The sequence below is a fragment of the Schistocerca nitens genome, chromosome 2 (genome assembly GCF_023898315.1).
Source record: "Schistocerca nitens isolate TAMUIC-IGC-003100 chromosome 2, iqSchNite1.1, whole genome shotgun sequence".
NCBI classification, from domain to species: Eukaryota; Metazoa; Arthropoda; class Insecta; order Orthoptera; family Acrididae; genus Schistocerca; species Schistocerca nitens.
Genome location: NC_064615.1, coordinates 863,204,564 through 863,217,199, shown reverse-complemented (window position 1 = coordinate 863,217,199; position 12,636 = coordinate 863,204,564). Strand labels below are relative to the sequence as shown.

The 12,636-nt window shown below is 37.1% G+C and overlaps 1 protein-coding gene across 1 annotated transcript in view; it reads left to right on the top strand.

The window, feature by feature from the left end:
- The window catches only part of LOC126237132 (replication factor C subunit 4), a 50,002-nt gene that overhangs the window by 14,649 nt on the left and 22,717 nt on the right, over positions 1-12,636 (top strand). The window contains exons 3-4 of the mRNA XM_049946953.1: positions 2,481-2,579; positions 12,202-12,398. Coding sequence (XP_049802910.1) covers positions 2,481-2,579; positions 12,202-12,398 — 296 coding nt within the window. The remainder of the gene's footprint in view (positions 1-2,480; positions 2,580-12,201; positions 12,399-12,636) is intronic.

Sequence of the window (12,636 nt, the reverse complement as noted above, 5' to 3'; positions counted from 1 at the left end):
CATACAATCCCCTTTCTAGGTAACATATCAGAGTGCCAATGTCTTCAAACGAACAGGCATAAGCATATCCTTTACCACAGACAACAAGATTGGACAGAAATTACCCATCATCAGCACACAAAACCCACTTCATCTCACACAGGTGTTTACAAAATTGAATGTTTGGACTGTGACTGCTTCTAAATAGGCCAGACATGCAGATCATTTGAAATTAGATTCAAAGAACACATGGCAGCACTAAAAAACAAAAATTACCACACATCAGCAATAGCCACCCACCTGCATGAAACAAAACACCATGTTAACATCAAGTGTATCAGCATCTTACACATCAAACCAAAAAGCAAAAAACTAGACATCATTGAAACACTCCAAATACACAAACACCAAACAAAACAACCTGAATCCATCTTAAATGACAAGAATGACTATATTTACAATAGTATCATCTCTGTTTTCATCAACTGCCTACACCATTAAAATTACAATGCGCGCGCGCGCACACGCACACGCACACACACACACACACACACACACACACACACACACACCTTAATATTTGCTAACAATATTTAGTTATGTTACCATGACAGCTGTCAAGTGTACAAGTTTGTAAAGTTCGCTCTCACACAATCACTCTTTCCACACTCACTCACTCTCTCTCTCTCTCTCTCTCTCTCTCTCTCCCTCTCTCTCTCCCTCTCTCTCTCTCTCTCTCTCTCTCTCTCTCTCTCCCCCTCTCACATTCTTTTTCTATCCTTCTCCCTCTGATTCCAGCCTTTCATATCTATCTGTGAATCATAACCAAAATTGTTATTTGTGTGTCATTTTACCACTGTAGCCAGTAGGATTATAGTACTTAAAGTTTGTAACATTTCACCTGATTGTATAAATGAGTATCAAGTCTAAGCTATTTTAACTTGTCAAAATCGGATTTATATACCACCAGAAGTATTTATTCCAACGCATGTATTCGACACCTCAAAACAAATGCCTCCAAATCCTTTAAAATGTATTCTCTAATAATGTTGTTACGATGTAGATTCTTTGTACTTTGTGATAATGTTTTCTCTTCTGCTATACAATCCTTGCACCAATAGTCTCCAGACGCCTTATTTGTTTACGAAATATGACAGTATACATGTGATGTGTTACGACAGTGAAAGGAACTTGTGACCACTGGATGTACTCTATTTCACTTATTTTATGTTTACCATTAGATATATGTTAAAAAAAAATTTTGTCAGAAGAAACCCAAAACCGTGTTCTGAAATAGTGTTTTGTTTCTCCACTTGACAGTGCCACAAGTTCCTTCAAAATATCGTAACACACGCGCGCGCACACACACACACAAACACACACACACACACACACACACACACACACACACACGCCGTACCAACAAATGTAAATTCATCTGCCGTTGGAAGTTTAAACCTTTGATACATATAGTAGAGATAAACAGTGACTGGTAACAGTAAACTTGTTGTTTCATCTAATGAAAATACCCATTTTTGACATTTTTGCGAAACTCATCAACTTTGCTCTTAATTTGTAAACTATTGGAAAACAGTAGGAGAATTAAATTTTGTATTTTAAGATCTTGTGATAAGTTATCACAAGCAAAGTTTCAGGTTTATAACATACTTTCTTCATGGTTTTTCAAGCACTTTGTTTTTTGGCCCAATTTGCTTCACATTAGTTGCATGAAAATTGTTATTAGTTATATGAAAATTGAACTCATAAGTACATTGTTGCAAGTGCACTATAGGGTGAAACTAATGACTATATTTCTACAAGCATTAAACTGTTGATAGTGAAACTTCAACAGTGGTTATTGGGAGCATCTGCCAGTGTTCACACAAAATATCATTAAAATACATGGTGATCATGCAGGAACCTTTAGACACTTGGCATGGAATGACCCATTTTCCTGTATACATTAACAACTTTAAAAACAAATTGATCATCATTTACTGAATTACCATTGAATAGTTACACTTAAATGACATACTCTGTAATAAAACAGAGCTTCTGTTGTCAAAATAGTGTCATAGCCCACTTACAGGTCTTTAGAAAAATTAAGGAAGACATGGAGTGCTTTATTATAAAAGTTAGAGAGCCTAACCTGAGGCCTGCCAAGGGTCTCCTTGGGGCCATTGATGCACACAGACTCATTACACTCTGATAGGATATTTATGGCAACATGACAAAATTTTAAGACACATACTGGGTCCTGCTAACTAGATAATGACAGCAGTAGTGTTTGGCAGCTTTGTGGTGCCCCTTAAATGTGGCTTCAAGGGCGAAATTAGTAAGTTATTGTATACCAATAAAATTTAAAACTACTTTGGAAGCATAGTTTAAACCTGTTAAAAGCTCATAGTGACTACAGAACCTAATGTGAGGAATGTGATTTTTTGAAATTATTTTGTCATGCATGTCCCAACACCATTTTCTGAAATTTTTGTTCTGCATAGGATTCTGGAGCTGAATGCATCCGACGAACGAGGTATTCAAGTCATTAGAGATAAAGTGAAAACTTTTGCTCAATTAACAGCAAGTGGCACTCGCCCTGAGTAAGTACTGTCATTCAGATCTAGACAAGACATTTGGATACTGTAGTAGTAGTAGTAGTAGCAGAAGTCAAATAAAAACAAGACAAGTGAAAAATTAAGTAGACTTATTATTTCAAAAGTGATTGTCATAATTATTTGTATGTTTATCCCACTGTGATGCAAGATGGTCAGTGCGTTTATAGAAAAATGTTTGTGGTTGCCCATGGAACCATGGTTGTACCCGTGTGTGCACCTCTTCGTCCAAAGGAAATCAAAGGCCACAAATGTCTTGCTTCTGGGCTCCAAAATTATGAGAATCGCATGGGGAGAGATCAGGGCTGTATAGCGTATGTGTGACGGCATCCCAGCAAAACTTGGGCAGTGTAGTCGAAACGACCTTGGCTTTTCACACTTCTGATATTAATTGCTTTTAAATATTTTACAGTAATATTGTGCAGAAATATAGTGTTCATTTTTAACAGGCACTTTTTATGTGAATGGGTGCACCTGTTGCTAATGTTTGTTTGTGTAAAATTGAATCAGCTTGAAGCTTCTCCATTTTAACGATAGTAGTGCTTTCAGTTTGTGTGAAAAGATGCTGTATTCTTTTCTTAGTCTCTTACAGTGATGAGAATCTGTGTTCAAAAATACTTTTGTAATGTGTAATTATGAATTTTTACCTCATGAATCACTTGATATTGTACATGCTACCAAAGATGAGGCCACTAATGTACGCTTGTCAGGTGGTGCTCGATTTTGTTGTTGCTGTGATGGATTTGATTTGCTGGCTGAGCTGGATGGATTGACAGTTGAAACTCTTGAAGCATAGAGGGGAGCAGTTTCTTCAACACTAAAGGACTGTCCAGTGTCTAACGAAGAAATACCAGACATTAGATGTTCGGTTTCAGGTTCTATTTTCAAATCAAAAAGTACATTATGGGTGCGCATTTCTGCTAGAGACTGGATACATGTGCTGCTAAAGTTTCTAATTTTTTTAGAAATATAGTCTTCATAGGAAATTGGTGTTCTGATTTTGTCAAAAACATTTAAATATTTTTTTTTTGTTTCTTATTTATCTTCAGCCTTCTAACTCTAACAAGAAGTGATTAGATGTCACGAGAGTTTTAAGTGAACTGGAATTTCCCTGGGCTATTTGAGGCCTCTGTATAGTGAAAATATGGTTCTGCAGTACTCATATAATGGTGGAAGCAGCCTTTTGAATTATGATTTCAGTGTTCATTTATTTGCTCTCCATGACACAAATTATTTGTGAATCAAATTGGTTTGTAAAAGAATTGAGACAGCTTCGGCACACCAAGATCTCCAGAATCACTCTTCTTTTAAAATTGTGTTTGTCAGAAGTACAAATGAACCCTTTTTATTTTGTTCAGACCTACCTTTGTTATTTCTAACTTGTTTCTGTTTGTGAGGAACTGTAGACAGTTATTTCATTCTGTCCTTATAATCTGATGAATTAACCAGATTTTTTTTTTGGGGGGGGGGGGGTGCATGATAACACTCTTCAAATTTCTTGTGCTCATGCTATATCATTTGGCCAAAGTGCTAACACAAAGGTAAATTTGAATATGTGCGAAAAGCTGAATCCTTTAACAGTGAGAAATAGTGAATTGGAGCACCAAACAGAGAGAACTCCAGGCAGTTGCAGGTCTGTTGCATGTGTCTCCCCATCTGAGATTGGGAGACTCCTGCACCTGTTAATGATGGTCTGTGTGCACATGTCATAAGTATGAGTAACTTTATACAGGTGCATGTGCCTTCTTGCCTCTTTGTGCAATGACCACACGCACTTGGTCACCATGGAAAGTTGCTCAGGTATAAATGCACCATAACAAAGAGAGAAAAACTGAGATGATATCCACTTGCAACATTAGTGGTGAAACCCATCACATTTGTTTATAAACTTGAATCCACTTGGAATCGAACTCGTGCATCCCATGTGACAGGTGAGCAAACTAACTCGGAACTATGCTGCTTGTTAATAAATCAACCGTACTCTTGTGTATTAAAGATGGTCTGAAAACCTCAAAGTAGATTTTCTCAATATTTTTTGAGAGTTGCATCAAACTACTTGGAAAGATTGATATTTAAGTTTTCAACTTCACATACCATAAATATAAGAAATTACAAAAATCCAATTGGTATTTGGTCTCCTTGTTACGAGTCATATGGAAGGGAATGTAAGATTAAAAAGCAGTGGTGGGGAAAGTGAAAGGAAAGCCTAAATTTGTTGCAGGAGTTGTGGGAAACAGTGGCGTCTGTGACGAGAAATTTACAGACAAGATGGTACTGTGATACATTCAGGCTTACTGCTCTCATTATCATGAAACCTGTTATGTAAATAACATTAGGGTAGACCATGTCATAATTCTGCTGCCACCATCATACACCTCATATAGGGACCACTAGACTAAGGTAGATAAGGGCGCATATAGAGGCATATAGATAGTCATTTTTTCCTAGCTGTATGTAATGGAATAGGACAGAAATTTGCTAAAATTGTATGAAGTACACTCAGCAAGGTTTGTTACTGTGGCTTATAGGGTATTTTTTTAGATGTAGAACTCTCACACTTCACAAAGGAAAGGTGTCATTGTGTATGAAGAAGGAAACTCTTTTTACCTAGCCCTTTGAGTCTGCTTGTTAACAATGCTGTAACATGTTACTTTTTTCTGACATTTGCTTTTTTTCATGCAATTATTTCAGGAAATTAACAGATACTAGTATGTCATATTGTTGTGTATCAATTTTCTCCCTGTCTTTGCAGTGTTTACAGTGCTGAAACTTAACAATCTTCTGTTCCTCCCACATGAGTAATCTGTTGTTAAGTAATCTGTCATTTTCTGTGTGCACTCCTCTCTGCATTTTTTTGATCTGTTTTGATTTGTTATATACTTGCTGAAAGGGCCTGTAACTCCTACAGGGCTTATTCCTCACTTTTCAGGGATTTTATCCCAGATGTATATGGTAGGACGGAAATGAAATACATCCTGCACGCGCGCGCACACACGCACACACACACTTATACTTTGTTTTAATATAATTATTATTGTGCCATTTCATACCAACTGCGGACTGAATGAAACTGTGTACAAATGTCCGGTGCAAAACTTTACCTCAAGATGAACAAAATTAACGGTTTTATAATGCTTTCCGTAGAGAGATGCAAAATGTTGGATGAACTCTGTGACAGTTATTGCCAATTTTACGAAGGCTTAATATTGAAACTAGTAGTAATACCAAGTGGATATTTGGATAAGAAGCACAACTTTTAGTGCTCAGCCCACTGTTAAAATTTGAAGACTAAGTCATTCACAATTTTTGCATCGTATGTGGTCAAAGTTGGGGAAAAAACAACTACTACAATTTTTCAATAATTTTGTGACTAATTTTTGACATATTATATTGAGTGTCCATTAGTAGTGCCACAGATAAATTAATTATCATCATTTCTACCAAGCTGCGGCAGTTATTCATGAGTATTCTTGAAGTTATTTATGTGAAACAATGTCATAAAATTTTTTTATCGTACTTGTGCATGATTTGATGTCATATTGCTATATTATCTGTAATTTTGTGGCATTAGAAAGAGCAGGGGTTTTGTTTGTTTTGGAGACCCTCTAAGTGAGGTTAAATATGAGCTTGAAAATACTACAGTTGTACATTCATGAACCAATACTCTAACAATCACATTATGTATAAGAAACTTAATAATATTTGAGCAATAGTTAGAAATATGGCAATGCAAAGTCCTGGTAGAATGTAAATAATTTAAACTCTAACTTGAAAAAGGATTCATTGGAAAGCCTGCGAAGTTTCAGTCTTGTTCATGTGCCAAGCAATGACTCAACGTCTTTACTAATCGATTAGCTATTACACTTGCTCCTAAATTATTTATTTATAGTAGTTACATGCATTAACTGGATAATAGAGTAAACTTATAGCAAAAGATCTTGTAAAAAAATGCTCAACACCCTACAGACATTTTCATTCCAGCTAAATTTGTTGCTCTCCCGGAAAGCCTTAACATTGCTTTTTATATTATCAAAAAGGACTTTTGTCTTCTTATTGCTAGGCAGTGCCGCCTAATGTTTACACTTCCTAGTCTTGTAGCATTCTGTTTGCAACTGTAAATTTGGTGACACATGGTATTCACCAACGTTTTGTGGTGAGTGTTAACATTTACAAATCTCAGCACTTGAAGGTACTCAGTTTTTCTTCCACTCACTAAATAGGTCATCATAATGGGCGTAACATAGGCATTACTGATCATTAGAATTGTGCCATACAAATGTATCTGGCTTACACCCACAAGAAACTGCAGTCTGCATACAAATTTCACTTTGCATGTGTGAAAATTTATGCTTTTATTAGACTTGTTGATCTTATTTCGAGGATGACATTTTAGAGGAGAATGACACAGATTTGGCAAGCTTGAATTGACAATTTATGCCATTACAATTTGTTCATCACCATGAGCATGAGGCCTTTTGGAAAGACAAGAGTGCAGCAAGTTTCTTGTGAACTCACTCTGACATAACCTGTACATTTGTGAGCTTTTTTAATTCAGCTGCTCTTTATAAAACAAGAACCCATTTAAATAAATGATTTGTTTTTGCAAAAGGCTTATAGCATTACTTTTGTATGAAATGAAACAAGTAAAACAAGGCTTTATGCTAGAAGCAGGTCATTTAATCTATTTGTAGGCTATAACCTGAGTGTAATTTTGGTAGTCTTTGTTGATAAAGGTGGAATTCATTTAGGGACGCCAGTTGTTTTTTACAACTACTGCAACAGGACTGATGATCCTCTGAATTGACCGAAGGGCCAATTGAACAAGCTAGGAAGTCAGCAACAAAATCTGGATCGTTTGTCATTCCCAGTATAAAATTAGACCTCTTGTGCTACGACATCTCAAAGCTGCTTACTAAATGAAACAAGAGGGTATCTTTTTTGCAGGCATTGTGCCATTGGACTAAAAAATTACCAATTTCTTGGTTACAATTCGAAAAGGAGAGCATGCTACCACTCACTTTTAGATGATCTGTACAAATATACTTTAAGAGCTGGACTCTTCCATACTTGTCATTTTCCTGACCCACACTCAACGTGTGATATGATTTAATCATTAGTGGCAACCAACATAACAAACAGGCTGCTATAAAAAACAAAAATACAGTACACTTTAACATGTTAGTCAGTGATTGTCTGTAAATAGTTATTGTGGATATGTCTTATAAACATTTTACAAATTGTCTATAGGATAGTGGTAGCATGTTTTCCTTTTTTAATTATTTCCATTGTTGTATTAATTTCCTGGTTTTGATTAAATATTGATAAAAAGTAAAAATATTAACAAATAAACCAAATTATGCCACCTGAAGATACAAAAATCTATATTGCTAAATATAACAATAGTCTGTGAATAATTGATAGTGGTATTTTCCAGCTCATTTTTTGAAATTTTTGTAGAGGATCTAGAAAACAAACAAAAGCTATTACAATACAAAAGCACTGATCTTTCTAAAGGAATAAAAAAAAAGTGAGGTAATACCATTTAGCAATAGCAAAATGACATCAAAGTATGCCAAAATTGGTTGCAAAATATTTTGCTGGCATGTTTACATACTAATAACTCCTTGAATACTCACAAATAACTGTTGTAGTTCACTAGCATTGACAAGTAACTTCTCTGCTGAACTGCTATGGGGCACTCAATATGTTGGAGTCACAAAATAGGCGAAAAATTGTAGCAATAGATTTTTCTGGAATTTTGACCTCCTGTAGTGTGAATATAGTGAGCATCATAACCTTGAAATTTTAGCAGTATGAGGCACACCAAAAGTTTTGCATCTATTCCAGATATTTAAAGAACGTAATTTCCTGCACTTAGTTGTAGAAGTTTTTACTGCGCAAAACATTTACAGCCAAAAGCTGTAAATGATGTCCTTTGAACAATTCATACAGGCTGCAGACCTGTATTACAAGAAGTTATTTCAAATATCTCACCTACATTACTGCAGCTTTAATTTCATCAAAACTGTTTAGGGCTCACAAGACATTTCTTAGCCCCCTGCTGCAAGTCTCCTAAAACCATTAATTTTTTGTGTCAAGAGCATAAAGTTTACACAGCTTAGTTTTATTCTTTATGAAACAGCTATGAAAATTTCATTTAAACTGGACGGGTTCTGGTGGGGATGATTCACAAAATTGTTTGTTTTGACATGGAATAACCGTGTTTTAAATTATTTAACTAGTAACCGTGTATATGTTGTAGCCTCACTGGTCCAGTATAATTTTTAACTTCAGACAAAATTGAATGGGGCAGTGTTGGCTTTGGTGGGGTAATGGCTCTCTCTGGATGTCTTTCCAGGAGGGACGGCCCTTCACTGCCTCCCGTAAATAGATATTACCACACTTTGTCAAAAAATTACTAATTTATTTCCGTGGTACACTTCTGCAGTAACTCGGCTTTTAAGGAAAGCTTTACTTGGGCCATTTGTAAAAAATTAATGTTCAGCAAGAATGCTGCCCTAAAACTAGCTTTATTATTATCATCAACCTTTTTCATAGTAAACGAAGCATGCACATGTGCTTACTATTTATTTACATATTTGTTTTTTGCAAGTTGTGTGCTTTTTCTTGTTGGCATTTATTTCTGCAACTGGGAAACTCACAATGTACTCTCATTGCTCTATTGTGTTCTTCTATGTAGGCAGAGGTCTTTAAAGTAAAACTGTTCCCACTTTCTAAACAACTTATTCACTTCCTGTTTTGCATTTGCATTTATGTATATGAATACGAGGTCCTCAGTTATACAAGAGTAAAGAGCAAAGAGAGTGCCAGTAATTTAAAAAAAGCCCATAATAGGATAAAGAATAATATGTCATTCATGCATAATTAAAGAAGTCTTTTATACTGCTACAAGTAGTGTGTTAACACATTCTGGGATTCGTGTAAAGTTCGTCTTGAATTCGATCCTTGTTGTCTGTTCTGATTTATTAGAGCATTTCTTGTGAATACTGGCATGATTTATTCAAAGCCTTGAACATTGAGGTCAGGGTGGCTCGAATGTTAATGACTTCTCTATAGGCCATAATTTGACAGAGTAGCAGGTACAGTGAACCAAGTGATCGACTGTCTTAGAATCATAGAAGCAGTGAGAAAACAACTATGTATTTAATAATTAATATATCAGTCGAGGGCATTGGCTTGCTGTGGGCAGCACCCAGTGGCACAAGCTGGTCCAGACAGCAGCACTGATGGCAGCAAAGCCAGTTGACGGCGATGCTCTCAGCAGGATACTGGGCTCGTGTTGTAACTGGGTCCCCTGCAACACACTGTCTTATGCTGCGTCAGTACAGTCAACCCACCCAAGCGGCAGCAAAGAGCAGAGATGCGCCATGCTCTGGAACTCATGATCCCGCTATAGGATGCAGTGACAGCAGTCTATGTATGCAAGTCTGCAGTAGCAGAGTGTGGGCTTGCAGGCAGGTGGCAGCAACTCACATGCTGGTGTGGCCCTGTACCTCTGGGTGGGCAACCTGAAGGCGGGTGAAGTCAGCCAGCAGATGGCCTCCAGCTGAAAGGCACCAGTTCAGCTCCCATCAGCATCAGGATTTGGTGCAGCCCAAAGATCCACAAGCAGCAGAAGCGGAGTCTGTTACCAGAAGGATGACTGACCCACATGATGTCTACGACTGCCACAGAGTAACTGTCAGCTGGTTGTGGATGATGACAGAAACTGCATTGCTGAAATGAGTGATTTTTATGGTTTCACAACCCACCCCTGTTCTGACAAGGTACCATTTCTGATTATGTAGGCCCAAGAAGCGGCACAGAGCCAATGTCAACTGTGACGTAATCCTTGTCACCCTTATGGCTACCTGGCCCTCGTGCTATGCTGTGCAAACAGTGTTCCAGTCCCAGCAGCAGTGAGGGTTGGTCATGTGTTAATCACTCTCGCTTTAGTGCCAGGCTGGAGCTTCGTTATGTCATTTTGCCCACTCTACAACCTCTTATGTCAGAATGCAAGGACAGTTTTCTGTTTGCTGGGATACAGATGCCGATTTGAAAGGCAGTGACTCAACTCCTTATTCAGGCGTTAAGCACTAACAAAAGAAGTAACATTTTATTCTCATCAGCAGTTAGCTGTTCAAATAATGCTTTAACTTTTGGAGAATCGGATATGATTGTGTCTCATTTCATCCATTGTTCATGCACAAAAAGTTAGGGACAGTCAGTCACTATTAATTTTCTGAGTGCAGTTGGGAATTATACTGAATCATTTCTGGGAGATATCGAGACATAATAGTCTATAACTGTGGGAGAACCCAATAGCTACATTTTATTTATTTTATAATCCAACTCTGTGTATATATTTACACCTGAATAAGACTCCTCAGTTATTTATAACATATGAATTCTACTCCATGTTTTCACATTGATTGCTGTCTTCACTGGGTAATTATTGTTGTGCTTTGAAGTTAGAAATTAAGTCACTCACTGTCAGACCATGAATCCTTCAATTCTTTCATTTAGGCATATGTCCAGTAGCAAGTAAACTGCTGCAAGTCACTTGCAGAAGCTGTTGCTGCAAGGTTTTTGACACGGGAACATCACCAGCAAATTGACTTTTGTAAATTTTGTCAACCTCGAGAAGTATCTTTCGTAGGTGAGAGGAAACAGTTTCTTGCATCTTGCTACAATTACTTGCTGAAATTGCCAGTTGCTGGAAGTTCTTCTCACACTAAAACTTGCAAACAATTTGTGCGTTCAGTACCAGTACGAACATCTCAATATCAAAAAGTGAGAAATATATGTGGAGGAAGTAGTGGCCAGTTTGTGCATCAAGCTGAGAGGGGTACCCAACTGCAAGATTTGTATATAGTGCATATCACAATTAGTAGTGAAAATTGACAGGGTGCGAGGGAAAGAAGGGGAGGCAAATGACAAATGATAAGTTGCTTGTGTGGGAAAAATGTTCACGAGCCAGCCCTGCTAACACAAGCGCGCATGTGCCGCTGCCTTCCCCCCCTTCCCCCGCCCCCCTCCCCACCCACACACAATAATATGAATGTTTGATTGCAAATAGGGGAGTTGCTGTATAGGTGGCAACTGAACTTGTTATAGCCAATCTCACAGGTGTAGTTCAGATTTATTGTTCATTAAATATTGGTGTTAATTTCGTTCTTCGAATATTTTGATTTTTGTGCAAGTTACGGTTTGTTGTAGTTGATAATTTATGACTGGATATGTTTTCATAGTATAATCTTACGGACATGCATCCCAGAGAGTGTAATTTCTTCCAACATTTTGGCTGATAACCTTACAGCCATCTTCCGAGTTGAGTCACTGACAGAATTTAAACCACTTGACACAGAGCTGTGAAGCAAAGGTGCACACATACATTTATTCCACAGCATTGTGTCAAGGGTTTTAAATTGTCAGTGACTCACATCGAAGATGGCTGTAAGGTTGTCAGCTGAAATATTGTAGGAAGAAATAACACTGTCCTGGCTGCATGCCTGAAAGATGATGGAATATTCTGTTCACTACAGAAATTTTAGGAAACTTGTGTATCCTGTTTCAAGATATGTTGAAGATAACGTTCATTTCATTTCAGTGGTCGACCGTGTCCTGCATTCAAAATCATCATTTTAGATGAAGCAGATTCAATGACAAGTGCAGCACAAGCAGCACTTCGCCGAACAATGGAGAAAGAAACTAGATCAACACGGTTTTGTCTTATCTGCAATTATGTTAGCCGTATTATTGAGCCACTCACGTCAAGATGCACGAAATTTAGATTTAAGCCACTAGGTAAGGAGTGCATATTGCATTTGGTTGCTTTTTAAAATGCGTAAAATTGTTAATAGCTTCTACATTAAAAATATTTCTGTATTAAATAAAATTACAGGTGGCTGTGCCATTTTATTGCTTGCAACAATGCACAGTGTGTCTGGACAAGAAATTTGCATTTTTGTGGTATATGTAATTATTTTATTATTAGAATAATAGTATGTTCATAATAAACATTCCACAACAGAAAGTAAATTAA